At 63.9% G+C, this 27,998-nt stretch overlaps 1 protein-coding gene across 2 annotated transcripts; it reads left to right on the top strand.

Annotated features, from left to right (window-relative positions):
• The first annotated feature begins 9 nt into the window (after positions 1 to 9).
• UVSSA (UV stimulated scaffold protein A) lies at positions 10 to 27,998 on the top strand. 2 transcript variants are annotated; one of them, XM_027064338.2, is made up of 14 exons: positions 10 to 162; positions 1,775 to 1,874; positions 2,844 to 3,174; positions 3,700 to 3,820; positions 4,505 to 4,831; positions 5,689 to 5,801; positions 5,932 to 6,060; positions 14,071 to 14,182; positions 20,069 to 20,207; positions 20,584 to 20,709; positions 21,384 to 21,567; positions 21,992 to 22,109; positions 24,893 to 25,067; positions 26,687 to 27,998. In XM_027064338.2, exons 2-14 carry the CDS (start codon positions 1,777 to 1,779, stop codon positions 26,778 to 26,780), a joined length of 2,067 nt encoding a protein of 688 aa, XP_026920139.2. In that variant the 5' UTR covers positions 10 to 162; positions 1,775 to 1,776; the 3' UTR covers positions 26,781 to 27,998. The 2 variants fall into 2 exon arrangements, with proteins under 2 accessions (XP_026920139.2, XP_026920196.2); XM_027064395.2 differs by lacking the exon at positions 10 to 162 and adding an exon at positions 180 to 1,273.

Genomic DNA, 27,998 nt, shown 5'->3' with positions numbered 1-27,998 from the left:
GACTGGTCCGCTTGCGCTGTAGGTGCGGTCGTCGCGGCGCTGACCTTCGTCCCCGCGCTGCCTGTGCCAGGGCGAGCCAATGACTGTGGTGATCTGCGGCACGTGACAGGGGCGGGTTCTCCGCCGGAAAGGGAGGAGCGAGGCGAGCGGCCTGGTTTCGCGGTACGTGTCGCGGTCGTCGCAATGCCGGCAAGGGGCTGCGGCCCAGCCGGGGTTCGGAGGGCAGGCCCGTTTCCCCCCCGCCACAAACCTCCACGCCCCGCCGGGCGTTTTCCCTCCTTCTCCCCGGGACATGCCCTTCCACCCCGGGACTCTCCGTCCCCCTGCTTTCTTCCTGAGACAGCGTCCTCTCTTTCTCTTCTTCCTCCCTGGGACGCCCTTCCCTCCCCCTCCTCCCCTGGACTTGCTGCGGCCTCCCCGTCTGCGTCCTCCCCCGCCTCCCCGCCCCGCCCGCTTTCTCCCTGGGACACCGTCCTTTCCTCTCTCTCTCCTTCCTCTCTGGGACGCCCTTCCCAACCCGTCCTCGTGATGCCATCTCCTCCTCCTCTCCCCTCCCTCCTCCTCCCGGGGACACCACTCCCTCCTCCCCGCACACCGTCCTCTTCTCTTCCTCCCTCCCAGGGTCGCCCTTTTCTCCTCCCCGCACACCAATCCCTCCTCTTCCCCTTTCTTCTCCACGGACACCCTTCCCTCCTCTTCCTCGTCCGGATGGGGATGCCATGCCTTCCTCCTCCCCGCACACCATTTCCTCCTCCTCTTCCCCTCCCCTGGAACACCTTCCCATGGTCCTCCTCCTCCTTGGGACTCCATTCCTCCCTCCTCCTCCTCCTTTTCCTTCCAGGACATTCCCTCTTCCTCCCTGAACACTGCTCTCTTCTGGGATGCCCCCTCTTCTGTCTTTGGCTGTGGTGCGCTGGGCTTAGAAACACTGGCAAAGTCCCCCCGGAGGGATCCATGATCAGTGGGAGGTGCTGGGAGGGCGCTCAGTTGAGCGGCTCCTTGCTCCTGCCAAGTGTGCATTGAGTGGAGTCAGTGTCCCTGACAAACGTTACTTTTCGAAAGCTCTTCCTGGCTCCCTGTACACCTGCTGGCCTCCCTCCTCCGAATAAAACAGCCTGGGGCAAGCCTGGCATCCGTGCTGCCCCCAGTCTCTGTCCACGCTTAGTGGCTGCCTTCCCCGGGCCTTCCGCCTCCCAGCCCGCATTCTCCCCTCACCCCCACCCTTTCCTCTTCTTTGTGCACACCTGCTAGGTGCTTAGCATTGGAGTGCTAGGTAGGTGCGCCTCTGCTGGCTTGCTCCTAGCCATTAGGCTGGCCCCTGAGTGGGTCTTTCGTTACCGAAGTCTGTAGCGAGAGGCTGCCTCGTGGCTTGGGAGTGAATAGTTGGAAAGGGAAAAAACGCCTCTCACGTTTGGGAAAAGCTAATCTAAATTTTATTTGCGCGGTTATGTTCTGTCGCTGACCTGTGTTGCTGAGCATCCATTGCTGAGCTCTGATCTGTGTGACTGTAGAGCTCCAGAATTAGTATTTTGTTGTTGCGCTTTTCCTAATTTACCGTCGAAGAGGTCTCGTTGGCCGTGTCCAGAATATCACCTTGAATTGTTATGTTTCAGCATCGAGGCCATGTACCAGAGGCAAGGGCGTGGGGAGCCCAGCCTTGCAGCCCCCCACTCGGAATGCCCAGGAACCGGTGGAGCCCAGTAAACGTTTAATGACGTAGAGAACCTTCAAGTGCTAGGGGGTCATTTCTCGCCTCTCCCATACGTATTTCTAGACATGGATCAAACGCTTTCAAAGTTGGTAGAAGAGCTCACGACTTCAGGAGAACCCCAACTGAGTCCTGAGAAAATGAAGGAACTGAAGAAAATTTGCAAGTATGTCTTCAGGCTCAGGATGTCATGCCGATCGATTGCTGGCTCCTCCAGCCTGTGACACCTGGGGGATTGTGGGGCTTCCCCTGGGTCTGTCAGGCCTTCTGCCACCTGCATGTCTCAGCCCTTCCCTGCCCCCCACCATCACCTCTCCGGAGGCTGTGTCCCCAGGGCCCTGCAGCGTCCAGGTCTGGCAGGTGGTCACTTTGTGGGGCAGCGGCCCCAGGGTGGGGGAGTGCGGCACGAAAGCTTTCTAAAGATTGTCGGTTGGGATCTGTTGAGAGCTTAAGTCAAAACTCGCCGATCGTCCTTATCTTGTATTTACAAAAAGGAAAGTTTAAGTGACTTTAAGTAGCGAAGTCTTTGCACGTCGACCAGATTTTCGGCTCAGGTCTCACTGTACGTCCCACAAAACTCCAAAACGGCAGTGGGTTTTTCTGCAGGGGAACTAACTGGGAAGAGCGACAGGAGGGCGGGCCCGAGGAGCCCCATGACCTTTCCCTTTTGTTCCAGTCAGGTGGCTGCACCTGCAGGGGAGGCTGGGGGCTGTGGTGTCCCCTGGAGATGTCAGCTTGGACTTAGTGTAACGGGCCAGGTGGTGAATACGGTAGGCTCTGCGGGCCATAAAGTCTCTGCCGTGACCACTCAGCTGTGGGCGGTAGCAGCGAATGAGGTGAAGGTGCGGCCGCGGTCGTGTCCCAGTAAAACTTTATGGGCACTGACGCTGGATCTTGTGATTTTCACATGTCATCAAGTATTATTCTTTTGATTTGTTTCAGCCGTTAAATAGCGTAAAAACCGTTCTTGGCTCGTGGGGCCCGCAGAAACAGGCAGAGGCCCGAGGCAGCGTCCGTCCGCCCTGCCGCGGACGGAGGCGGGGGGGTCGGGAGAGGGTGTGTCCCCACGCAGGGCACCGAACGAAGCGTCCCCGGGGAGTGGCGCCCGGCAGGCCAGCACGGCTGCTCTCCCCAGGTCTTCGGAGGAGCAGCTCCGCCGCGCCTACCACCTGCTCATGGCCCAGCTGAGCCGAGAGCACGCCGAGGTCCGCCTCTCCGCCTTCCAGGTCATAGATCAGCTCTTCGCCCGGTCTCATCGGTTCCGGGTGCTGGTCGTCTCCAACTTCCAGGAGTTTCTGGAGCTCACCCTGGGCACCGACCACGAGCAGCCCCTGCCGCCCCCCAGGGAGGCGGCCCAGAGGCTGAGGCAGGCGGCCGCCAGGGCTGTCCAAGGATGGCACGGGAAGTACGGCGCCGCCTACAAGAAGCTCGCCTTGGGCTACCACTTCCTGAGACACAGCAAACAGGTGGGGCGGGCCTGCCTGGCGTCTCGCTGCCAGCCGGCGTGGTGGAGGGGCTCCCGGGAGGGGACGGCAGCTCTAAGACGGGGACGTGTGGACGGAGCGGAGCCTCCGGTCCTGACTTCCACGGGAAGCGGAAACGAGGGAAAGGAGTCAGCTTCTCGGACGCGGCCCTGTTCTGTGGCCCCGAGCTTGGGTCCCGCCTGGGTCTGCCGTGGGCTCTGACGGTCCTGGCCGCGTGAAACCCGCCGGGCCGGGCCCTCCTCCCCGGCAGCCCCCGCCTCGGCCAGGGCCGCTGGCCAGTCCCCCTGCAGCCTGAACGTGCTGCTGCTCGTCCGGGGCCCCAGGGGCCATGCTGCTTTCCCACGTGGCGTGTGCTTCTCTGGAAGTGCTGCTGGCCCTGATCCCGTCGGGCCCCAGGGGCACAGAGGGCCGTGTGCCGGTGCCGACACGCCTTCTTCTGGGTTTCTGTCTGACTTACTGTGTTTTCCACGTGTCTCGTGTAGTCCGGTCTAACCTCTGATTCCTCAGGTGGATTTTGAGGATGTGAGCGCACGGACTCTGGCAGAAAGAAAGCGGGAGGAGGAGAAGCAGAAACGCTTGGACAGAATCTACAGGGAGAGGTGTGAGCGGGCCGTCAGGGACATGGAGGGTGAGTTCTCCCCACCCCGTGGGGCTGCAGGTGGGTAGACCGCTGGCCTGACCTTGGCAGCAGCCCCCAGCCCGTCCCCAGGAAGCTCCGGGTGGGCCCTCCTCTCCTGCGCCCCCTGGTGGTGTTGTCTGAGAACGATGCTCCCCATAACGTCCCGTAGGTGGGGCAGGGGACAGCTCTTGCTGGCACCCCTACTTCTGAAACCTGACCCTTTTCTGAGCAGCTGGCCCTTTCCACGAGGGGCAGCCAGGGTGAGAGGAACTCGAGAGGAAGGCCCCAGCTGGAGGCGCTTCTGGGCCCCAAGGCAGGTGCTGGCTGGAGTGCGGTCCGGCTGGAGGGCTGGGAAGGGTGTGCGTCCCCACGGCTCTCAGCTGGCCGCTCTCTTCCGGAAGTTCCGCCCACGGTGGCCTACCCCGCTTGGTACTCACGGGGCTCCCGTGAGCCTCCCAGAAGTCCAGGCGTGAGGGCGTTACTGAGGATGTCACGGGGCGTGACATGGTGGTGGGGTGCTGCACAGTCGGGTGGTTTCTAAGAGACGACAAAGCCTCCACGCGCCCAGGGCTGGCCTCTGTCCGGGGCGGGAAGGAGGGGCGGGCGGCCCTCCCTCTGACCCTGGGCTCTGCCTGAGGGGAGGTGCTGCTGCTCGTCATCACGGCCCAACAGGCAGTTCCTGCATCTTTGCAGAAATGTCTGAGGACATCCGGTGCTGCCTCACGGAGGTGGAGAGCTGCTTCAGGCTGCTGGTGCCGCTGGACTTGGCCGAGGGCCCGGGGGGCGCCCCTTGCCTGGCCGGTGCCGTGAGGCCTGGGGACGAGGAGCCCTGTTGCAGCAAGAGCCTGCTCGCCTGTGCCCGCCCTCCGTCTCCCCCTCCCCGGGCCGCAGGGGACTCAGGGGAGGAGGACGAGGAGGACGAGGACCAGCACGAGGACAGCGACGGTGACAAGGAAGGGTTTGTGCGGCGCCACGGACTGGGCTCCCACAAGTACACGCTAGATGTGGAGCTCTCCTCAGGTAACCACCGGCTCCCGTGGGCTGGCCGTGGGCCCTAGGGGTGCTGGCAAGAGCTCAGACTCCTCGGGACGTGGCAGGGCCGGTCCTCCAAGGTTGGGGTCCCGGGTGACTTGAGGCTCTGGGTCCCACGGCCCCACCCGGGGTGCTCCTTGAGAGGGGCTGCTGCTGCCACAAGTGGCCTGGAGCCCTGCGGGAGGCTGTGGGTCCTGGTCCCGGGCCCGTCGGGATCGGAGGGTGGCTGTCCACCCTGGTCTGGAGGAAACGTGTTTGCAGAGCGGCTTCTTGCCACGTTGGCGACGACACAGGCGTGCTGCACGGGACCCGCTGTGGCCTGGCCCCCTGTGCGGGGTGTTGGGTGGGTTGAGAGCCCCTCGGGGGTGTTTACAGAGGAAGGGCAGTCAGGGCACGGAGCTGTGTGAACACCCCACACGCCCAGGCATCTTGAGCCCCACCGGCCCCAAGGAGCTGCCCGCTGTCTGGCTGGGCCTGGGGGAGCACGAGGAGGGTACCCGGCTGCAGAAGGGCTGGGGGCGGGACACGGAGGGAGGACCCTGGGGCCGAGCTGAGGCTGGGGCCTCCGTCCTGAGAGCTGTCAGGGGAGGGGCTTCAGGGCCACCGCGGGCCGGGCGTATGGGCTGGGGCGCGTGTGTCTATGAGGACACCGGGCCGGGCGTTGGGGTCGGGCTGAAATGATTTCCACCAAAATCTTAAAGTAGTGAACGTCTTTCTGTGGCGTCAGGCGTGGGGTCCTGGGCGACACGTGGCTGGGGGCCGACGCACAGAAGTGCGGGTGGTCCATCCGTGGTGCTGGGTGACCTGCCCTGCTTCCTCCGGTGACCCCGTGTGCTTTGATCCAGATGGCCTGAGGGTGCACGAGGACGAGGACAACCACGCCGTCATCCAGTCTGCCCGGGACGCGCTCAAGCTTATCCGAAACAAGTTCCTGCCGGCCGTGCGCTCCTGGGTACAGGTGAGGCCCGTCTCCACCGCACACACGTGCTCAGGTGCAGGCCAGGGTCAGGGTTGTGCAGCGGCTGACCCCCGGGGTGGAAGGGGAGGGCGCCCGGGCCTGCCCCAGTGATGTGCCTCCTTGTCGGCAGCTGTTCACCCGCGCGGGGATTCGTGGCGGGCACTTGGAAGCCGCCATCAACCTGAAGGCGGAACTGGAAACTACCCTGAGGAGATCTGGGGAGCTGGACATCGAACCTGAGGAGGGGCGCAGGGGGGAGGTGAGTGCCGCCCGCGGGCTGGGGCAGAGGCGACAGCAAGGAGATCTCCTCTTTGGCCTGTGCTCGGTTTTCTGAGCGGGAATGACTGGGGGCTCAGAGATGTTCTGGTTCTTGCCTCATCGGGTGCTCAGTTCCCGAAACGGAAGCTTTGGTTTGGAAGGTCAGAGGGCGCAGCTGAGGCCCCCTGGCCGCTGGAGGGCTGGGACGGGGTCTGGGGCAGGAGGGCGTGGCAGGTGAGCTGGGGGAACAGTCAGAAGGTTCTGGTCGGGAGGGAGGTCCCAGGGCCCCGGAAGAAGAGGAGGAGGAGGCCAAGGGCTGAGCTGAGACCTAGGCTAGCCCTGCTGTCCCCTGAACCTCCCCGAGCGCCCCAGCGGAGCCTCCCGTGAGCTGGTGTCAACCTTCCAGGCTTCGGGGTCTCATCCTGCCGCCTGCGTCGTAGCCAAGGACACACAGAGTTAGGATGCCTGTGGCAGACAGAAAATCAGGACTTTTGCTCCAGGCTTGTGCAGAGGGCGGTGTCCCTGGTAGTGCCCCACGGAGAAGCTCCCCGGCCGCCAGGCGGGCTGAACGTGCGGCTGGTGCCTAATTTGGGGAGGGTGGTCGAGGCCGGGTGTGGCTGGTCGTGGCGCCTCACAGATACTGGGTGGTTTGGGCGGGGGAAGCTGGTGCTCTTGAGCGCCGTGTCCCCGGGCAGCAGGACAGGCCCGCACTTGGTGATGGTGCCCGAGTGAAGGCCGCCAGCCCCTGAGACAGCAGGCATCATGCGGCCACCCTGAGCCTTAAAGACCGTGACTTCCGGGCCCCCGTCCGGTGGGTCTGGGCCAGGACCTGGAACTTAACATCCGAGAGGGATTTGAGAGCCGTGTCCTCTGCGGGTGTCCTCAGAGACTGGGCGCGGGCCAGCAGGGAGAGGCAGCCGTAGCCAGACCACAGTGGGGCCAGCACAGCACCGCTCTCTCAGAACCGAGAAGGCAGGCCCCAGAGTGTCCTTCTCCGCCGGGTGTCGGGACCCTGAACCTGGGCTCCAGCCTGGGAGCCGGACACCAGCTTCACCTGCAACCCCAGGACCCCGGAGGGAGGAGGGCGGGGCTGCGCTCCAGGGAGACACAACTGTTGCTAGAGGAAGCTCTAGGGTGGGAAGAATGGCGTTGCCGGGCTGGGAACAGCGAGTCCAGAGCCACCGAGACCTAGGACAGACAGTGGCCGACACCCCCAGTCTCGGCACCTAGTGACCTTGTTCCCTCCAGGGCCACTAGACGCCCTCCAGGCCGCCGCCCTTCTTGTGGGAGGGGCCCGGGAGAGGGGTGACTGCGCAGCGGCCCCCAGGGACCGGCAGAGGGCGACCTTGCCTTTCTCCCGCAAGGCCTCAAGAGGGTGAGGAAAGTTCCTGACCTGGCGCTGAGATCCCAGCCCGGCTTCTGTGGGTGCAGCATTCCACGGAGGACCCTGCTCGGGTGTGTGCCCTGAGTAAGAAGTTAGTTTTGTGAAAAAAGATACTCTTCTTGCAATGAAAGAAGGTGGTTTTCTGGTGTCGGGAAGGAGGTGGTGTGGTCAGCTCGTTCCCACACGTGCAGAGGGATTTCTTTTGGAACGTGAGGTGACGCGGGGTCACGGTGCCAGAGCGCAGGCTGGCCTGAGAGCAGGGACGGGTGCGGGGGGGCCTTCGCGGTGCTCTGGGGCCCGCGTCTTTCCTGCCGGAGGCCCAGCTGGGCTGGCTCCCGCCTTCCCTGTAGCAGGTGCCCTCGCCCGCCCTCGGGGGCAGCGGAGCCGGGCCGGGACGGGCAGAGCCACCCAGGTGCCTGAAGCCGGCAGGCACCACCCTCGCCTCGAGGCTCTAGGGCCCCCAGGGGAGGAGAGGCCGGCTGCCCTGTCCCTGGCTGCTGCAGCCCCGCGGCCCCGGGGCCCACGGGGCTCAAATCTGAGGGCAGGCTGCCAACAGCAGCCAGGATGGGTCCTTTCTCCAGCAGAGGCCACAGGCCGGTGGAGACTGAAGGGCTCAGGCTCCCCGTGTGGAAGGAGCCCTGCCCTGGGTGCCCTGTGGGTGCTGGGCTGGGGCTGTGCCCCCTCCCCCCCCACCCGCGATACAGTCAGAGCCTTGATGGTTCCCTCGCTCAGGCAGGACTCACACCCTCGCTGATGTAGCCCCCCATGCCCGGCACTGTCCCCAGGCATCCGAGGGAGTGCCTGGTGGGGGCAGGTACGCTGCTTGTGGCCCAGCAGGTTGGGGGATGGGAGGCCCTCAGTCAGAGGCGCCGGCTTCCGTTCTGAAGGCTGGGGGACCGGCGAGGTGGGGGACCCGCCGGAGGAGGGGCTGTGGGTGTCCTCCAAACAGGACACTGTTCCTCCGGCGGGAGGACAGCAGGGCGCCGAGGCTCAGGATGGCCCCGGAGGGTGGAGCTGAGTGTGGGAAGGTGACTTCGGAGGCAGGGGAGCTTCACCGCCTCTGTCAGCCGAAAGGACACTTTGAAGACGCTCCTCCACGAACTGATTTAAAAAAGGCACCGCTCCGAAATCCTTGGAGACGGTCGTCCGCACCAGCTGGTGGGCCATGGTGGCGCCTGGAGACGAAGCGATCGGGGCTGGGGGGGGGGGGGGGGGCTGAGTGGCAGCGCCCCGCTCAGGTGAGCGCCGCTTCCCAGAATAGCCGCGGCCGTATCTGCACATCTGCTCCCGCAGCGACGCCGGTCTCCGGGGAATTAGGAGCCGGGCGCGCTCCGCCCGGTCCCAAGTAAAACGTCTGAGACTTTGAATCACTGGTCTGGGCCGTCCCCCACGTCCCCCACTCAGCCAGGGCTCGCCCTGGCGACCGCCTGCACAGTGGCCGAGCCGGGGACGCCTTTTCGGTGACAGGGATCCGAGTGTCTCACAACTAACGACCGATATGTGGGAGGCCAGAACGGACGCTAGAGAGAGAGAGAGCGAGCGAGCAAGCCGGCCAGGAGCCTGTGACTGCGGAAACCCGACCGGGAAGCCCGGCGGGGGTTCTGCATGTCAGAAGCCATCCTCGGGTTGTTTTTTGTGTTGCTGTTGGTTCTACAGACTGTTTTCCTTTTGACGTAGTTCCACCTTTAATACGTGTAAGTGTTTGTTCTATAGAGCGTGTCTCCGTCCTGCGGGAAGCAGGCTGGGGATAAATCCTGAACGGATCAATGTGGAGCGTCATCGGGTAGATTTAGTCTCCGGCTCTGCTGTCGTAGGAGAGGTGTAATAATCCATGGCTGCTACATTTGTTAAACTGATAAAAATCCTTTATAAACTTTTAAATTGCCTGCGGTTTAATTATGTGGCCGAGATCACCAATTATTCTGTTGTGTAATTAACAAAATATTAATTTGCCACCAACCGATATGTCTGAAAAAATGAATTTCAAGCATCCGTTTATACAGACTATCCGCAGTATGGTTTTTAAGAATGCCTGGGTTATGTTTTCTCACCGCTCACCAGTGGCAGCCACATGGTCTGAGCGGCGGGCGCATCGTCACTCGCTCTAAAAGCAGATGGAGCCCCGTGGCTCTGTGCCAGCGTCCCCAGTAGACCTGTCTGAGGGAGGAGGCCCCTCGGCCTGGGGCTCCTGCTGCTCTGGTGTTGGACAGGTTTTCTCTGCTGCTGGAGGCATGTGAGTGCTGGCTTCCTGTAGGTGAAAAGGACAGAGCAGGGAACCCAGGGAATGAAATGTTGAACGAGTCAGGCACCCCAGGGAGGCAGGGAAACTAAATCAGCCGGCGGTGGGGACCTTGTGCTCGGCAGGGCCAGTAAACAGCCTTCCTGGTGACGCGGTCCCCTCCATCACGCTGAAGGCCGAGCCGCCGCAGCGAGGAGCTGGAGGCTGGGGGAGGGGTCTGGACGCCTCTTGCCTTTCTCATGAGGACTGGAGCTCCCGCTCAAGCGCCCCCTGCTCAGGGCCAGCCGTCTCCTGGGGGCCCTGGGGCCCAGCCCCGCGGTGCCTGGCCTCTCCTATGTGTCTACACTGCACACCCCTTCCTCCGGAACACCTTCAGGTACCAGCCCTTGAGTCCCCGAGCATGCTCTGAGGTAGATGATGGTACCGCCCCATTTCACAGATGAGAAGACGGAGTCTGGGGGGAGTTGCGTGAGCCTCGGCCTTTGAGGGTGCCGGCCGCCTGCCGTTGTGCTTGCGAAGTTTGGGCTGAGGAAGGAGGGCGCGCGCTGAAGGTTTTCCTCTTCCCGTGTGGACACGGCTCCTTCGGGCGGTGGGAACTGCCCGGTCTAACCAGCAAGCTGCGCCCTCCGCCAGATGCGCTGTCAGGTAGCCCAGGGGAGCGCGTCTCGCGGCCTGCTGAGTCCAGCAGCGAGCCCCAGCGTGGCAGCCGAGGGGAGGATGCCCACGTGGACCATGGCACAGACCCGAGTTACCCACCCGAGTCTCCTGGTGACCCTGCAGGGCCTCGCGCCCCAGCCTCGCCCTGGCAGCGGGTCTGCCCGTGTCCTGTGGACCCACGGCGCGGTTTCTTGCACTGCCAGCAGGCTGGACGCAGGGCTGGATCAGACCAGACAGGGCGGGGGGGGGGGGGGGGGGGCGGGGGCCGTGGCCATCCTAGAACCCGGTGACACACTTCACCAGCTCTGCTCTCGCTGAGCGGGGACCGTGTGCTCTGCGGCCCGAGTGGTGTCGCCGAGGGTCCCTGTGTCCTCACTCTTGCCCTGGCCAGTCCCACGCCCTGCTGTCCTCTGCCCTGTGAGCGTGCGTCCCCAGCAGCTGGAGATGTGCATGAGATATTGGCCTGGCTGGGCAATTTGCACGGCCTTCCAGGGAGGGCATTAGCATATAAATAGCAGATGCGATGACGGCCATCACAGCTGAGCACGTTTAATTTTTAGTTTATAAGATAGAATGGGGTTTTAAATGCATGGCCATCAAGCCGCCGAAAGACAAATGCAGGTTGGAGCTCACTTGTCTGACGAGGCCTTACATCATTTTTTTTTTTTTTAAAAAGGGAAACAGACACACATAAAACTGAACAAAAGTGATTTCTTGGGTGAAAAGTAATTGAGATTGCGCACCAAGTTAATTAGATCGTACAAAATTTATTTAACGGTCCCAGCTGCATCTCGGGCGCGCGTTTGGCGGGCAGACCCGCTCCCGGAGCCAGGTCGCTCGTTCTGTTCCTCCTCAAATAATCAGTAACCCCGATACCCCCACTGCTGTAAGCTGATTGCGTTGTATATTTTAGCCGTTTTATTGCTTGTTTAATTACGATCCCAGAGGCTCATTTTTCTAAATCCTTTTAACCGTGGGTGCGAATCCATTTGTATAAGACCCGCGAAAGGCCCGAGGCCCTCCTCTGCGCCTCCCCGTGGCTGCGGACAGGCTGTGCCCGGGAGGTGTCTGTCCCCCATCCCTCGTCCCTCGGGTCTGGCCTCTCCCAAAAGGGTGACGCGGTGCGGGGGGGCGTCCCAGGGGCTGCAGGGCTCTGTCCACCTGCCCAGGGGCTCTCCGTTAGGGAAGGTGGGGGGGACGCAGGGGCTGGTTTCTCGAGAGTGTTCGTGGGGTTTATTGCGACAGGGAAACTCAGCTTGTGGCAAACACGGAACAGCTTATGAGCCCACTCGGTTTTGAGGACCACCCACTTTCAACTGGATGCCTCTTTACAGGACGATCCCAGCGGGCGCCCCTCCTCTGCCTCCTGCCCCCAGTGCCTCCCCTTGCCTCATCCAGTGCTGGTTTCTTACCAGCCTGTGACCTTTGACTTTGAGGGGAAGTCCTGCCCCGGGACTGGCTCCCATGGGCTCCTTCCTGCCGGCCTCAGTTTCCCCAATCCATGCTGCTTCACCAACGTCTCATGGAGAGGGCTTTCTGGCCTGCCTGGTGGCCGTGCTCCTGCTCTCTGAACAGGCGTTTGTGTGAGGCGCCAGGGCAGGTCACACAGGTGTCACAGCCGCAGTGACTGTTCTGGACGTGGCGCCCCCTCCACCTCTGGACACCAGATGTCACTGCCCTTTGCTGATGTGCTCAGGGCCCGACATCCAGGGTCACTCTGAGCTCCGGGGGGTTCAGACAGCCGAGCAAACACCGTGAACCAAAAGAAAGTGGAAGCTTTCAAGCGTGGCTTCGATATTGGCGGCAAAGTCCGTGTCTGACTGCGTCGCTGTGGTTTGAGTGGGCCATCAGCGGACCGGAGGTGAGTACCCTGCGGTCGAGTCAGCTGCGTTCTTCCGGGGGACCTGGCTGCACAGACCCAGGGGGCGGCGTTCTGGAGGTGGTGTGTGTGCTGCCTGGTGCGGCCTGATCAGTGCTAATTTAAGAACAAAGAGCAGCTCAGGGCTCCGTGTTTCTTCACAGGAATAAACAATTTTAGTTGGGGAGAAAGAGGGCATAATTCCTAATAGTTAGCTAAGCAGCCGAATATTTTTTAAGAAATGAAAATTTAATAAAAGTCCCTGGTGAAATTCAAGGGTGTGAACAATAAGCATAATATTTTATGAAAATGACCCCGTATTTAAAACCCAGCACTATATGTTATGCATTGTAGCACCCAGTGCACATCTACCTTTTAGAAAATTAAAACACATAAATTCTGTTTAGTGTTTGATACGCGCTGCACTAGCCGAGAACCGTAATGCCCTAAAACCTTGGGCTGCTTTCCACCTTTCATAAATTCCTGGGTAGATTCTATACAAAAATAATTTTCAGGTCCGCGGCTCATTGTTATTCAAACGTGATTGATCGTCGTCATTTGCCCAGCTCGGGAGTTAAGTGCCCCTGTCATTTCCAAAGAGCATAATTGGGACGTTTCACAGGTCAGTGGTGGAGACAGGCTTCCCTTTTGATCAGTGTTAGACTGATAACAAAAATTACAGTTTCCAGTGATTAATGTCTCCCGTGCTTCCCAGATGCACAGCCGTGGGTTGTACCTAAACAAAGTGCATTTGCATCTGATTATGCCTCTCCGGGCGGGCGGTGGCTCCTGCATGGGCGTCCCGGGCCCGCAGGTACGGCCGGGTCGCCGGGTCACCGCCGGGGCCGCCACCAGGCCCAGCTGTGCGGGCGGGCGGGCGCTGCCAGCGTCTGTGACTTGGCCGGGCCTGGTGTGGGGCCAGCCCGCGGCCTCCTGTCCCCTGGGTCACTCAGGCTCTCCGTCCCCCTGCTCAGGTCTGCGCTGTGCCTCTGAGGCGTGCTATTGAGAGAGGTTTTGGTGGTGCAGGTGTGTGTCACAGGGCCGTTCTTCCAAGGCTGCTGCTTTGTACCTTCAGGGGCCTGGCAGTCTGCATTCGCGCAACGGGGGCCTCCGTTCTGGAAGTCTCCTCCACTTGGTCTGAAATCGGCTGCGGCCGTGGTGCGGAGTAGGCCGGGCTCCTGCTGGGATCCTCTCCCTCGCGTCCTGCCCTAGGGCTACAGGGGGTCACTGAGAAGGGGGGCGAGGAGGGGGCTGCACAGGACCAGCCTCAGAAGCCCGATTCCTGGGTGTGCGGCAGCCCCCGCCCCTGCTGTGCCACGGACTGGGTGCTGCAGAGGGTCCCGGTGCCCCAGGAGTGAAGCAGGCCCTCCGGGCGGGCTAAGGAGCAGGTGGCCCTGCCCAAAGGGAACGGGCTCTTCAGTGGCTCTGTCACGAGTGACTCTTAAGGGCAGGTTATTCCAGCAGCACAGGCACACCACTGTCCCCGGGGGGCCTGGCTTGAGCTGGATGCCACCCTCAGCTCGGCCCGGAACCGGGGGCATCTTGCCTCTCGCTGGGGGAGACGTGTCTCACGGAGCCCTGGGAGCACGTCTGCTCCATGAGACCTTGAAGCCGGGTTTCTTGCATGAGTTTCAAAGGGAACGAGGTAGTGGGGCAGGTTTACATGTGGCTGGACGTGGACCCCCAGGTGGCTGGCCAGTGGAGGAGCCACGGGGCTGGCCTGAGCTGAGGAGCAGGGCCTGGAGACCATCTTTGGTGTTTGGTGCTGCCTCGAGCCCGTCGCCGAAACCCAGCCCGGAGCGAGGTCTCCCCCGGCAGGATCGGGAGCCTCCAGGCCTCTGGGCTGTTCTCACACACAGGTGTGTTTCCACAGACGGGCCCAGCGGTCGGGGACGAGGATGAGGACGAGGACGACGACTTCATAGAGGTCCCAGAGAAGGAGGGCTATGAGGCTTGCATCCCCGAGCACCTGCAGCCCGAGTGTGGTGAGTGCGGCCGGCGGTGGGGTGGCAGGAGCCGAGGTTGCTGGCCCTCGGGTGTGACCTCTCGTCTGGGGTCCGGGGCCCCCTGAGCAGGGGAGCTAGCCCTGGTGTGCGCCCTGCCTGGTGACGCTGCACATCTGTCACCGAAAATCATGCCATCTTCCCCCTCGTGCCCAGGGCCCCTCTCCCAGGCCGGCCCTGTGCTGGGCTCCTGCCGTCCCCGAGTCGGGCAGGCGCCACCGCCCCTTCTGGGGGCACAGTCAGGCCGGCTCCACACGAGGGGCAGCCCTGCTGGGGACACACGAATCCGGGGAGGGCCGGCTCCCACGTCCAGGGACTCGATTCCCGCTTGGGGCAGGGGCACCGGGCGACAGACTGCTGCCTCCTCCCTGGTCCCCGGCCCCCGCGTGGCGGAGCACCCTTCCCTTCTTCCTGACTGTGGAGCCGCGGACGGTGGCAGCACGTCAGGCCCAGGACACCTGTTTGCCGTGGGGCAGAGCAAGGTTGCTCCTGGGCAGTGTCACCCTGTGGTTTCCTTGCCAGCGGCCCAGGGTGGTGGCCCTCGGGAGCAGGGGTGTGGGCACACGGGGCCGACCCCTCACGTCCAGAGGAGCCAAATAACCGGATTTGTGGTTTTTGGGGCAAAACAGGTGGATGTCTGCCCGAGGCTGTGAGGCAAAGCGCGGGTGTGTGAAGAGTGTGGGTGGTTGGCAGCCGCTCAGCGGTGGTGCTGTGGCCCGTTAGGGGCCTCACGACCCGAGCAGCACAGCCAGACCCGACGCCTGCCGTCTCCCAGCCAGGTGACCTCTCCCCAGGCGCTGGCCTGCACGTGCGTCCCGCCCTCTGCTCTGGCCGTGCTGACCTTCCGTTCGTGGCTTTTTGCCCCACCCCCCCCCCCGACCACTGGGCGGCCCTCCTGCCCTTTGGTCTTGTGTGTTCTTCTGCCGTCCCTGGGTTCTGCTGTCCTCCCACCGGAGCGGGGGCTCCCCGTGGCCAAAGGCCTCCCCCGTGGCCAGGCCAGAGCCCAGCAGAGGCCCAGCCGCACTTGAGGCCGCTCGTGCCCAGGCTGGGACATTGGGCGGTGGGGACGGGACCCCCGGGGAACGGCCCCCCCCCTCAGTCCGGTCACTTCTCCGGGCCTCTGCAGCCCGTGCCTGAGCGCCTCCTGGGGCGTGCCCGCCACCCTGTTCTTGCTTCCCTTGCCTGGGCAGGGTGCCCGGCAGTGGTTGGGCCGCGAGCCCCTTGGCCCTGCCTCTGGGGCCTGGGAGCCCACGCTGACCCTCGGCTTGTCCTCCGCTGAGCTCTTACTGCCACAGCCGCTTGTCCTGGGCCCTCTGCAGTCTCGCTTTGAGGGCCCTGAGCCCTTCCCGCAGGAGGGAGAGCTTCCCTCTGGCCTGTGGCTTGTGCTTGGTGGCCGGTCGTGAGGAGAGCAGTGACCACAACCGTGGCCCGTGGATCTGCCTTACCACCGAGGGGCTGGCACGTGGTCTGGCCTTGCCAGCCTCCGGCGGGGGTGGGGGAGCTCCCGCCACTCCCACTGGCCGGGTGGTGAGCCTCCCTGGAATCCTGCTAATCAAGAGTGGCAGAGGGGGACTGGGTGTCACAGTGCCGCTCACAGGACACTCGATGGGATCCTGCCCTGCCCTGCTGCGTGACAAGAAAGCCCTGGGCCCACCGGCAAGAGCCGTTGAGTACCGAGCCCAGCTGAGTCCTGCTCCCAGGTTCCCCAGGTGACCACAGAGGGCGAGCGCACTCCAGGGGTTCTAACTGCTCGTCTTCCCGGCCAAGGCCCCGGCAAGACAGATCAGCTGTTCCCACTGAGGTATTTCTGGCCCAGAAAAACCCACAGGCCTACAGGGTGCCCCGTCCCTCTGCTGAGCCCCGGAGCGTTTGCCCTGCAGGAGCAGGTTAGCAGAATGCCGCCTCCTGTCACCTGCACCTGACACCCGCTTCCTCGTGAGGCCCGCGGGGCCCGTGTTGGGAGAGACCCCGCCGGTCTTGCCGCCACCGGCTCACCCCTTTTCTGTGGAAGGCTCACGACATGCTGTCTGTGACCCGGAAGGGAATGCTAATGGCTGACGCGGGTCACGGCCAGGTGCTGTCCGTCCGTCTGTGTTTGCTAAACTGAGTCCCTTCCCGGACAGGTGGGCTGCCGAGGGCCTGGCCGGCAATGGAGCAGGGGCCTCGGGGACAAGGCCAGCCCCGTACAGCCCAGCTGTGGGGGGGGGGTGTCACAGGGTCCCAGGGGCGGTGAGGGTCCCAGTGAGCTCGGGGTTGGGGGAGGCGGGGGCGCTCGCGACCTGGGATCGGCTGCCGAGACGGCTGTGCGCCCGGGCGACCCCACCCTCACCCGCACGGCAGCCCTTGCGGGCCTCCAGGGCCCTGGGGGTTTCCAAACACAAGTGTGCCAGGGCGCGGCAGTTCATAACGCTGCTTTATATTCCGTCGCTGTTTTTTCAATTAAACGCAGGTGAACCCTGCAGTAGAGCCGTCTAAATCCACACGGCTGAGGACGCTGGCGCTCTTTCTTTCTCATTCCTTTCTCTGAATTTTCACCAAGGGGCTTTTATCTTCCCCTTAATCCTACCGTTTCTGTCAGGACGTAATCTCTTTCTCAAATTTACATTTTAATTACAAGGCCAGCTGAACCAGGTAGAATCAATAGTGTCAAGCTCGGCGGCCTAACTCCGCGCGAAGCCGCAGCCTCTCCATTTCCTGCTATCGATTCATCTCTCCCGCCCTGTCTGCCTTCGCGCTCCAGGCAAACGGGTGCCACTTGGTCAATTTAAACAAAAATGGGGATTTGGGCGTTTTTCTGACGCTTTCTCAAGGCGACCGTGGGAGTACCTCGGAGCCACGCTCCCGCTCCCGTACTGGAGTCGCACGCCCCTGGGCCGGGCGGGCGCAGCTGGCGAGGCGGGGCGGCCGCGGCCTCGCTCTCCCGGCAGATGCGTGCTCCCGGGCCCGAGGAATGCCGTCTGCTTTTTGGGGTTTTCCTTTGAAAGTGTGTCAGCAAGATTGATTTTCTACAACGACGTGAAAGTGGTAGTGGTTTTCTTCGTGCCCTGAGTATTTACTCTGCCTTAACGCGCTTACCCATCTTTTTAATGGCTTAAAACAACAAATCAATGAAAAATATATTTCATTCTTGTAACTCTTAGGAATTCTCGTATCGATCCTCGGGCTGTGATTGTATCCATCTAAATGCCACAGTGCCCACTTACCGGTCTTGCCCACCGCCACCCCCCTGCACCAGGCGTGCGCGTGTGTCGCGGGCACGCTCGCCGGGCCACCGCGACGGGCCCTGCGGCGGTTAGCGATCCACCTCGTCCGCGTCCCGAGTGGGGGCGCTGGGGGGTTTTGGGGAGCTGGAGCTAGGGTGTCGTGGTGATGATGGAGCCTGCTTGGGGTCCCCAGCCTCGGGGGACCCAGCACGCCCGAACGGCTCTGTCCTTTGCTCTCAGCCACGGGAGCCTGAGAAAGGGCAGCGGGCGGGCTCGCTGGTCTTCTGGAGCGGGCGCGGGCAGATGTTTCCCGCGAAGGGCCTGTGGCCTCCGGGGGCCCCCCCGAGAAACCAGCCGTGCGATGGCCAAAGCCGTCTGCCGCCGCCCACCAAGCTGCAGAGGCCGAGTCCGTCCCGTCCGATCCTGCCGCAGAGAGCCCGAGGCCACCTGAGGCGGGCGCGGCCCCTCCTGGTGGTGCCGGCGGCGCAGTGAGGCCCTTCCTGGCGCCCTCCCCAGGGGCCCTGGCTCCCTAGCAGAGTGGCTGGGCGGAGTCGGCAGTCGTGAGTCCGTGGGGGAGGGGGCGGTGCGGAGTGGATTGTTCGGTGGGACTGTCTACACCACCAGTCTGTGCGCTCGGGAAGTGGGCACGCGTGTGCGCTGAATACGTCGTGTCTGTGTCCGTTTCTGACGTCTGGGGTCTCCACTGCCTGTTGCTGTGCACCCTCTGACCGCTCCGTGGCCCCGGGACGTGGTCTGGGGACGCTGCTCCTGTCCGGGGCCCATGTGCCCGGAAGGGCCCCTGGGATACAGTGTCCCGCCGGCCCGTCGCGTGGGCCCTTTTGGTCTGCCCTGCGAGGGTCCGCGGAGCCCCCGTGCCGCCTGTCAGCGGTCCGCGCTCCTTGCCGCCTGCAGAGTGAATCCTCCCTCACGTCCTCGTTCCCGCTTTCTGCTGACCGGTGGTTTTAGGTGGGTCTGGTGTAGACGGCAGGTCGCTCTGTGTTTTAAGGCCGATCGGTCTGCCTCTCGGCTGATGGTGATCTGTTTAGCGAGTTGTTAGTACTTTGCTGCCTGTGCCGGGCCTTGGTCCCCAGTTCCTGTTGTTTTGTTTCTTCCTTTTATGCGGTAGGATGACGTGTCTTCTGGTTTTGGAAGTATTCGTTAAATGTTAGTGAAATGGTAAGAATGTTAATTTTTCTGAGGGCCGTTTTGAAAGATGCATCCTCTGTCCCATGCACTGCCCTCGTCACCACGCTCGAACGTGTGTCCTGGGCCTTGGTCTGCTGGCCCGCCCCGTGGTCCCCTGACTTTTACAGAGCCAGTCACATCCCCCCCCCCCACCCCACCCCACCCCGCCCTGCCGGCCGGCCCAGCCCGGAGCTCCCTCCCCTCCCTACCCCCCCTCCCGGCCGATTGGCTGCTGCTTCCGGAGTGTTTTCAAGGCAGACCTTCCTGTGTGCGCCCCCCACCCCCACCCCCACCCTGCCAAGGGGTCTTGGTGGGAGGCTGCCCCTCAGGCTGGCTGCAAAAGCTAATAGGAGAAAACGCTGGGAGTGTGACTGGCTTTTCCTTCAGTCTCCTGAGGCCCCGCCCCCGCCCGCTCACTGTCATGTCACAGGGAGCGTGGGTCTTCGCGTAGGTCTTTCCGAGCACCCGCCTCTTCTGCTCAGAAGCTTTGTGGGTCTCCTGCAGCCCCTGTAACTCTAGCAGCTGGGTTTCCCCCACTCTCTCCTTCCTGACACCCGGCAGGCCCTTCCGATCTTTCCCACGTTTTCCAGCAAAATAGCGCTGCCTCCTTCTCGGGCCTCTCACCCTCCAGTTGTCTTTCTGTCCTCCTGGGTCCAGGAGCGAGGGTGCTGGTGTCTGTGCGTCTGCTCTCCCCACCTGGGAGAGCCCCCTCCACCCCCCGCCACCCCGGCTTCATGCCTGCGTGCTGCCTGGGGGTGCCCGCCGCTCACGTGTGCCCCTCCAAGTCCCGAGCTCCTCGGCCCCGGAGGACTGTGCAGCCTGCTCGACCTCTCGTCCTCTGCCTGGGACACATCACTCAGCTCGTTTCCTTCCTTTCGTGGCAGCTCACGGTCCTCACGGTGCGAGCCATGCTCGGCCCGCGGGCCCTCAGCCCCTCGGCGGGGAGCGTGCTCAGTCCAGGCCCCTGGCTCCCACAGCGAGTTGGGGGGAGTGCGATGTGCTTGGGGTGGAGCGCCCCTGGTGTCCGAATCCACACTCCGCCCCGTGCCTCCCGTGCGCCCTGGAGCGCCGGCCTGCACGGCGGCGGCGACTGGGAAGGGTGGCCTCCGCACCCAGCGGAGAGAGCCAGCAGGGGTCAGGGCAGGGCCCGGTAGCGTTGAGGAATCTCTCACCCTGCCCTGGGGACTTGGGGGACTTGGGGATGGACGCCGGCCCGCAGAGGTCGGTGGCCTGGCAGCCTAGCCTCTCTTCTGCCCGCGTCCCGTTGAGGTGTCGGGAGACCCCAGCGCGGTGGCCTCATCCTGCTGGTGGCAGACCAGGCTCTCTGTGGAACGTGGCCGAGGGTTTGGTAGTTGGAGGGTTTGGCACTAACACGTGCGCTCACTAGCGTGTTGTCACCGTGAAATGGGGGCGTGGTGGCCCCAGGGGTCTGTCCGGGGTCGTGGGAAGGGTGGTGGGGAACGACACCTCTCTGTTCCAGGGCTGGAGAGGGACCCGGCGGCACGGGGCTCGCGGGCCCGGAAGAGGATGAGGAGGGATGAGGGGGCGCAGGACCCCACCTGTGCTGCCGCCCAGCTGCACGCACCGCACGGATGCTTGCCCCCGCCCCCGAGCCCCAGGTGACCCCCGGGTGCCCCGCCTCGCGGGCCGTTGTCCTCGAGCTGCCGAGGCCCCTTTGGCCCCTGGGAGGTGGCCCCCGGCGTGCGCCCGGGCCAGGGGTCATGAGACATACAGGGGCCCGCGGAGGGCCGTACCGTAGCCACCTTGAGGCCGTGGGGCGTTCAGCTCCCTGCGCAGCTCCCCGGGGACGGCTGGGGCCCGATGCTGGGCTTCCCGCGGGCCCAGGTGTCCGCCCGGGAGCCCGGGCCCGAGTGTGCTGACGTGGGGGCCCGTGTCTGTGCCTGGGGAGAGTGGAGGACATGAGGGAGAGGCAGGTGGCTGTGGCCGGCTCCAGGGGTGCACAGTCGGTGTGTCCTGTTCTCGGGGCCTCTCCAGGGCACCTGTGGGACCAGAGGAGGCTGGGAAGCTGGCCGCAGAGAGGGCCCGGGCGCCTGTCGTGCCCTTTGGGGTGGATCTGTGCTACTGGGGCCAGGAGCAGCCGCCGGCCGGGAAGATCTTCAGGTGAGTGAGTGTGTGTGCGTCTGGCTCCCGCAGGCACCCACCCCACCGCCCTCGCCGGCTGCGACTCTCGCTCCCTTGCCCCGCAGCCCCTGCGGATGCCAGCAGGGCGTGGGGACGGCCACCACATGGCACGGGTGTGTGGCGGCCGTGGAACCGTGTGCGGTGCGCGTCTGCACTCTGTCTGAGGTGCCCCGTCGCTCGCCGTCCTGCGTGGTCTGGCATCACCCTGGGAACGAAGGACGGGCTGCCGGGCCCTTTGTGACCCCTCGCGCTCCCTCAGTGCTTCTGCACCCCAGCCCCCGTCACGGCCGCCCCACCCGCCCCTCGCCCGGTGCTCTCAGACGCCCCCCCACGGGCCAGGCCTGGGGTTCTGCCAGGAGTTTCTGGGAAGCTGCCCCCTGGCTGTGCTGGCCTTCACTTTCCCTCTGGGGGCCGCCGACGGGAAGGGGCGCAACTTCCATCTGCGTGTCCCCCCGGGCGAGTCCCACTCCTGCCGGGCCGGGATCGCCCCTGAGGTCTCTGCTCTGCCGGGCTGCTGGCGTTCACCTTGTGGCACCTGCGGTCGGGTCCCGGGGTCTCTGCGGTGTGCCCTCCCCAGCCTGCCCGGCCCAGGCCTCGCCGGCCGGGCCGGCCGACGGCCTCCCTGCGGCAGCGCTGAGAGTCTGGGGTTGCAGGTGTCCCTCTGAGCACCGCTTCTGGAAGCCCAGTGAAGCGCACGTGGAAGTGGACAACGCCAACGTCTCAGAGATGCTCCGGAGCCGCTACATCACCTTCGCGGGGAAGTTTGAGCCCGTGCGGCACCGCTGCCGCGCCCCGAGGCCCGACGGCCGGCTCTGCGAGCGCCAGGACCGGCTGAAGGCGAGGCGGGGCCGAGGCCGCGAGGGGCAGGGCGGGGCGGCAGGGGGGGGGGGGGGGCGGGGTGGCAGTGCGAGGCTCCAGGCTCCAGCCTCCCACTGCCTCTGCTGGCCGCTGCCGCCCCAGGGAGGGCTTGCCTGTGGCTGTCACGCGTCGCTCAGGCGGGGACTTGTGCCGGGGTTGGGAGCTGGGGCGCTCCGCGCTTTTTCCGGCGCCCTCGCTTGCTTAACACCGCACCTCCTGAGCCCACTCCGTACGGAACACGCCGGGCGGGCGGCGGGCGCGTGACTGCCGTGGGCCCCAGCCTCCCCGCTCCCTCGGCCCACCCGCCTTCACAGACGTACCCCAAGAGCCCCTCCTTTTCGGGGTGTGCGAAGGAAGGGGCATTCCTGTCCCGCCATCCGAACTGCTCTGTTCTCTGCCACAGTGTCCTTTCCACGGGAAGATCGTCCCGAGAGATGACGCGGGGCGGCCCCTCCGCCCGGAGGACAGGGCCTGGGAGCAGAGGCGGCTGCAGCAGCAGCAGCAGCAGGCGGGACGCCCGGGTAGGTCTGGGGGCTGTGTGGGGACGGCCGGGACCCTCCCCATGGGGTCTTTGTGGCCACCTGCCACCAGCGTGGTCCCGGCTCACGGTGGCGCAACTGGGACACAGCGGGGTGGTGCTTTCGCACAGCCACCACCTGGAGACGTGGATGCGCTCACGGCCCGAGAAGGCCGCGTTGTTGGCTGGTTGGTTGTTTGGCTTCTGGGCTCTGAATCAGTTTTTTTGTTTTGTTTGTTTTTTTATTTTTTTTAACGTTTATTTATTTTTGAGACCATGTGAGAGAGAGTGCAGGCAGCCGAGGGGCAGACAGAGGGAGACGCAGAATCCGAAGCAGGCTCCAGGCTCCGAGCCGTCAGCCCGGAGCCGGCCGCGGGGCTCGAACTCACGAACCGTGAGATCACGACCTGAGCCGAAGTCGGACGCTTAACCGACTGAGCCACCCAGGCGCCCCGAATCAGTTTTAAGGAGGTGAAGAAATGGAGGCAAGAAGAGTTAATTGGCCGAAGCCCGGGCTCCAGGGGGGAGAGCAGTTTGCTCCCCGCCAGGCAGACGCACTTGCCCACGTGTCCCCCGTGCAGACCTTGTGCCCCCTGCCACCCCGCACGACCGGCTCGCTCTCTGCAGCAGGGCGAGCTGCAGGCACGTGCAGGTGCGTGTGTCTGTGCCCGTCTGGGCAGGAGCGAGTGGGTCCCGGGCGGGTCCTGAGGCCTCAGGCCTCGGGAGGCTAGGTCTCCACAGAGGCCATCTCAGGGTCCTGTCCCGTAGGCTAGACTCAGACAGGACGGTGGACTTGAGCCACATAAGCACTGTTCTCAGGACAGCCCAGGGAACTTGTCTCATCCCAGTACGGGTGTCCACGCCCTGTGCTGGGCACGTGCCATGGGCTGGCTGCCTCCCGGCTTCCCAGGACCCCTGAGGAGCAGGGCCAGGGGGCGTCACCAGAAGTGGCCGTCACGGGGCAGCGCGCGGGCACACTCACCGGGCCCCTGATCTGTCTCCGTGTCTCCGTGGTTTGTCCAGCCCGGGCCAGTTGTCTGGAGGCCCCGGGACTGCCTGGGGCTCTCACTCACCTGAGAAAGCCCTGTCGCAGACCCAGAGCCCCGACGAAGGGCAGGCAGCCGCGTGCGTGGGGGGCAGCGCTGGCCTGCACGTGAGGGTCCCAGCCAGGCTGTGTTTGTCGTCATTAGTGGGGTTTCTCCCTTTGACAGATGTTAGATTTCAGGCTGACACCCGGGGCAGTGGATGGCGGCGGGGAGGGGCCCCTGACCTGCTAATCCGCAGGGTGAGGCCTTCCCTGGTGGCTCACACTCAGGAGCAAATTAAGTGCCTATTTTTTGTGTCAGCCCCGAAGAGCGGGTGGTTCTCCAGCCCTCGGCGACTTGTTAACAACAGGTATCGGGGCTGCGGCCGCGGGCCGGCGCTGGCCAGTCAGATGTGAAATAGCATCTCTTCACTAACTACAGTATCGATCCCCGCCTCCCTCGCACGCGGGGCAATTTTCTTTTCCCTGGCGCTAACCTTGGTGACAATGCGCGCCGAGCTCCAGGGCCCGTCAGCGCACAGGAAGGCCATGCGGCCCCGGCTTCTATTGATTTTCTTCAAAGGCTGTTAAATTGGTCCTTCATTTTACTGAGATGCTCATTCCATCTCCACCGGGCGCTGGCATTTTCTGTTGTGTTTAAACAATTGCTCCATTCACCGGGCTCCTAAACTGTGGCGCCTTCTTATTACGGGAGATAAACTGTTTAGACACTTTTCCTTAATCTCGGATTAATCGTTCCTGGGCCTGAATTGTGCGGCCCTGTATTCCTTCACTTCAAAAAATCAACTTGGGGAGGCCTGGCCATCTGTCTGTCTGGGGTGCACAGCCCAGCCCTCTGACCCTGGGCCCTGGGGTTCCCGTCGGCTCTGTGGGCAGGGCGTCCGGCACCCTCCTGCGGGCCAGAGTCGGCGGCCACAGGTCTGGGCACAGGAGGGACATTGTGCCGTCCCGCTCCTGCCCGGGGTGGCCTTCCTGGGACGGCCGGCATAGGCAGAGCAGCCCCCACTGGGACCGGGGAGCCGAGACTGAGGTGGGCGGTAGCCGGGCCTTTGGAAGCCGAGGCCCGGAGCCCCCACCATCGGACAGCAAAAGCTCCCCTCGGTTCTGGCAGGTGAGCGCGCCGACCTGGCCTCGGTGCAGCTCGGGGGTGGTGAGGCTGGGCTCTGGGACCGGGTGACGCGTGTTTCCCCTCGGAGCGCTGTCCCCCACCGCGTTGTGTGGCTGGGCCGTGGCAGAAGGCACGTGGCAGGAAACTCAGAGCTGTCTGGGTGAACCGACCCCCGCGTTGCTGAAGCCCGCGTCCAGTTCTTTTTGGACCGAAAAGAAAGAAGGCTGTGCCCGCGCTGACCCCTTGGCTGTGGCCACCGCTGCTGCACGCGCCCACCAGCCAGCAGACGGGCCTGGCAGCCATATTTGGGGGCCTGGCGGGGCACAGTCCAGCTGGAGGCTGGGAAGCAGCCTGCAGATGGCACTGTCCCCCAGCCACCAGCCTCAGCTGCCTTCCTGCCTGAGGGGTCAGTGGATGCACCGGGAGAGGCTGCTGGGTCCTGTCCCGGCCCCTTCCTGGCCTCTGTGGGCACGGGCCTGCGGGGCACAGGACGGTGGCGGGGGAGGGTCTGCCTTGCCCCCCGCCCCGCTATCCCCAGCCGAGCCGGCCCCTACGGCGGGGAGGGATCGGGACTTGAGTAGGGACGCTTGGGTTAGTGTCGGGAGTTCTCCTAAATCTCGAGGCCTCTTTGCAGAGTGGCAGGACCCCGAGTTTATGAGAGACGTGGAGGCCGCCACGGGAGTAGACCTTGGCTCGTCTGGGTCCAGCGGGAGAGGCAGAGGAAAGAGGAGGAGACGCAGTGGCCTCACCGACCTGAAGCAGCAGGCCGACACTGCCCGTGCGCGCATCGCGAAGAAGGTGTTTGCTAAGTAAGAGCTTCTGGCGGCCTCCTTGCCCCCCACCCCCTGCGTCTGGGGGTGCCGGGCGGGGGGGGGGTGACTGGACTCCAAGACCCTGGCAAGCCTGGGGCCCCGACTCCGCTCTACCACACGTTTCTCCCGCTGACCACCAGGCCCCTGGGTGGGCCAGGTGCTCCTAGCCAGCAGGGGCAGGGCCTGGAGCCGGTCACCCCAAGGGTCAGCGGTTAGCGGTTCCCCTAGGGGTGGGGCTTCGTGGACCGGCTGGCCAGCACATCCTCATTTCCCAGTGAGGGGCTGAGGCCTCAGCGGGGGCTGCTGGCACAGAGCCGGCCCTGTGTCTCCTTGCCTAGCTGACCTAGAAGGGCCAGGCGCTGGCCCGGGCTGGGCTCTCTTGAGGTCGGTGCCCAGGGACGTCCACCTAGTGACCGTGGGCAGGGGAGTCGCTCCCAAGGCCGGTGGGACCTGCCACCCAGGTCTCTGCCCCAGCACTTGGCCGGTGCCACAGGGAAGTGGGTCAGGGCCTCGAGCCAGCACTCTCATTGCCTGCTTGCCACTGTGGCTCGCCGGAGCCACCTGGCTTATACGAGGTGCTGCCGGAAGGAATTGGGGTGCTTGTTCAGGAAGCCTGTGAGGCCGTCACTTCCTGGGTCAGATTTAGGCACAGGTCTTACCAGGCGCCTCAGACCGTGCCTGCAGGGCAGCCTCCTCCAGTAGACCCTGGAGGGCATTTGGCTCAGTGTCCTGGGCAAGGGAGGCCCTTCTTGCTCTCCTGGCCAGCATCGCCGTGTACTTGGCTTGAGGGGACGGGAGAGCACGGCTTCCTTGGCGCCTGCACGGAGCCCCAAGGGGCGGGGGGGGGGGGGGGGGTGCAGGACCTCCTCACTGCTGGCACGTCGTAGGAGTCGGCATCCTGAGGAGGGCTTGGCCCCCAGCCTCCGGGCACGAAGCTGGCTTCTGGTGGATCAGCCGAGGGTAAAGGGCACCCTGGGTGCTGATGCCCAGAGGAGTGCCGGCCAAGGGGCCTCTGTGCCCGGCACCCTCCCGCCATGCTCAGGAGAGCCTTCGGGCTGGCTCCTTGCAGCAGCTTGGTGGCCTAGAGCTCGTCTTGCTGGAGGGCCGGGGTGGCAGCGCCCCTGGGGCCGCGCCCAAAAGTCACGTGGGCACTGGGCACAGGCCCTCGGCCTCACAGCAGCCAGGCTGGGCAGCGAGACGCGCCCCATCCGCCACTCCGCGTCTTCCTGCCGCACGTTTGCAGTGTTCTTCTGCGGCCCCACCTGAGGTGGGGGCTGGCTGGGCAGGGAGGGGGCTCGGGGTGCGGGGGAAGCAGGCTGGGCGGGGGCTGGGTCTGGCACTGGGTTCTGGCACTTGGTTCTGGGGTGCAGCCTGGCTCTGGCAAGATTCGGGATCCCGGGAGGTGCTCTGGGGGTTCAGGGAGCCCACGGGTGGTGCCAAGGTCGTCGTTGGGCTCTGCGCGGGTAGGGCCCAGCTGCTTCTGAGCTGCAGGGAGCCTGGGTGGCCGGAGTGTGGCAGCCACCTGGGACCGGTGCCTCAGCCCAGCCAGACCACAGTCGGAGCCCAGAGCCCTAGCCGGGGCTCCCTGATCACGCCCCGCTTTGCTTTCCCCACAGGGCAGCCGTGCAGAGGGTCGTCACGGCCATGAACCAGATGGACCGCAAGAAACACGAAAAGTTTGCAAACCAGTTTAACTATGCGCTGAATTAGAGGGCCAGACTGGGCGTGCGTGGTCCCCTCTGGCCGCAGCTCCTCTTCGCCCTGTGCCAGCGCTCGAGGACGGGCGAGCGGGCACGGGACCGGGTCGCCACCACAGCCACCGTTCCTGTGTGTGCTTCGTGGGAGGAGTTAGCGCGTATTCTAATTAAAGTGCCCCAGAGCCGTGGACTGTCCCTCCCGCGGGGGTGCCACTGTCCTCTGGGCTCCCGTCTGGCCCGAGAGCCTGGAGGACACACGGGCAGCTGTGTCTCAGTGGGGCCTCTTACAAAGCCTGTACATCTTACAACGTGGCTCAGAGTCGATGGGCCACTTGTGACCCCCGGCCCCCCGCTTCCCGGCCCCTTCCCTGGGCGGTGATCGCTCGGAGGGGCTCCAGGAAACCCACACTTCTACGCGCACACCGTTTCTAAGACGAACACACCGGAAGTGAACCGCTCAGGGCGCTGTGCCTTGTGCCTCCAACGCACACGTGTGTGGTGGCGGTTCTGCGTTAGAATGCCCACAACTACCTCACTGCTCTTGTTCTTCCAAGGGCCGCGTTCCTGAGACAGAACCCACATACCATAGCATTCACCCTTTCAGAACGTACAACTTAGTGTCATTAAGTGCGTTGACGGTGTTGTGCGACCCACACCACCTGATTCCAGAACTTTGCATCACCGCAGAAGAAGCCCTGTCCCCGTGGGCAGGCGTGTGCAGCACCTCTGGATTTGTCTGCGGGTTTGCGCCCTTTCTGGACGTTTCACGTGAATGCCCCTCGCGCCCGGCTTCGTCCGCTTAGCCCCGTGTCTCCAGGGTTGTTCCGTGTGATAGAATATGCCAGAACTCCAGCCCCTTTTGTGGCCTAGTGATGATACCCATTGAGTGGATGCCACCCCCTGTTTATCTGTTCATCACGGACATGTGGGTCGTTCCACATGGCTTGTCTGTTACGAATAATGCTTCCGTGAACGTTTGTGTACAGGTTTTTGTGTGGACGTGTATTTTCATTTCTTTTGGGTTTACACCTAGAAACGGAATTGCCGGGTCATATGGCGACTCTGTCTGACTTTTGGATGAACGGCTGAACTGTTCCAAAGCCGCCGAACCATTTTACTTACATTCCCACCGCAGCGCGTGAAGGTTCCAATTTCTTGTCTGCACTTGTCCACGCTTGTTATTATCTGTAATTGGCGTAAAGTGGTGTCTTGATTTGTATTTTAGTCTGTA

This window comes from Acinonyx jubatus, chromosome B1, assembly GCF_027475565.1.
Source record: "Acinonyx jubatus isolate Ajub_Pintada_27869175 chromosome B1, VMU_Ajub_asm_v1.0, whole genome shotgun sequence".
In the NCBI taxonomy this organism is placed as follows: Eukaryota; Metazoa; Chordata; class Mammalia; order Carnivora; family Felidae; genus Acinonyx; species Acinonyx jubatus.
Note: the sequence above shows the minus strand (reverse complement) of the source record. Positions and strands in the feature narration are given on the sequence as shown.

Bases quoted from the DNA above. Each gene is read 5' to 3' on its own strand.
- UVSSA (XM_027064338.2), top strand. From the start codon at position 1,777: ATGGATCAAACGCTTTCAAAGTTGGTAGAAGAGCTCACGACTTCAGGA. The intron at 3,175-3,699 runs GTGGGGCGGGCC...CTGATTCCTCAG, and splicing joins TCCTGAGACACAGCAAACAG to GTGGATTTTGAGGATGTGAG. The intron at 20,208-20,583 runs GTGACCCCCGGG...GGGCCTCTCCAG, and splicing joins CCCCCGCCCCCGAGCCCCAG to GGCACCTGTGGGACCAGAGG.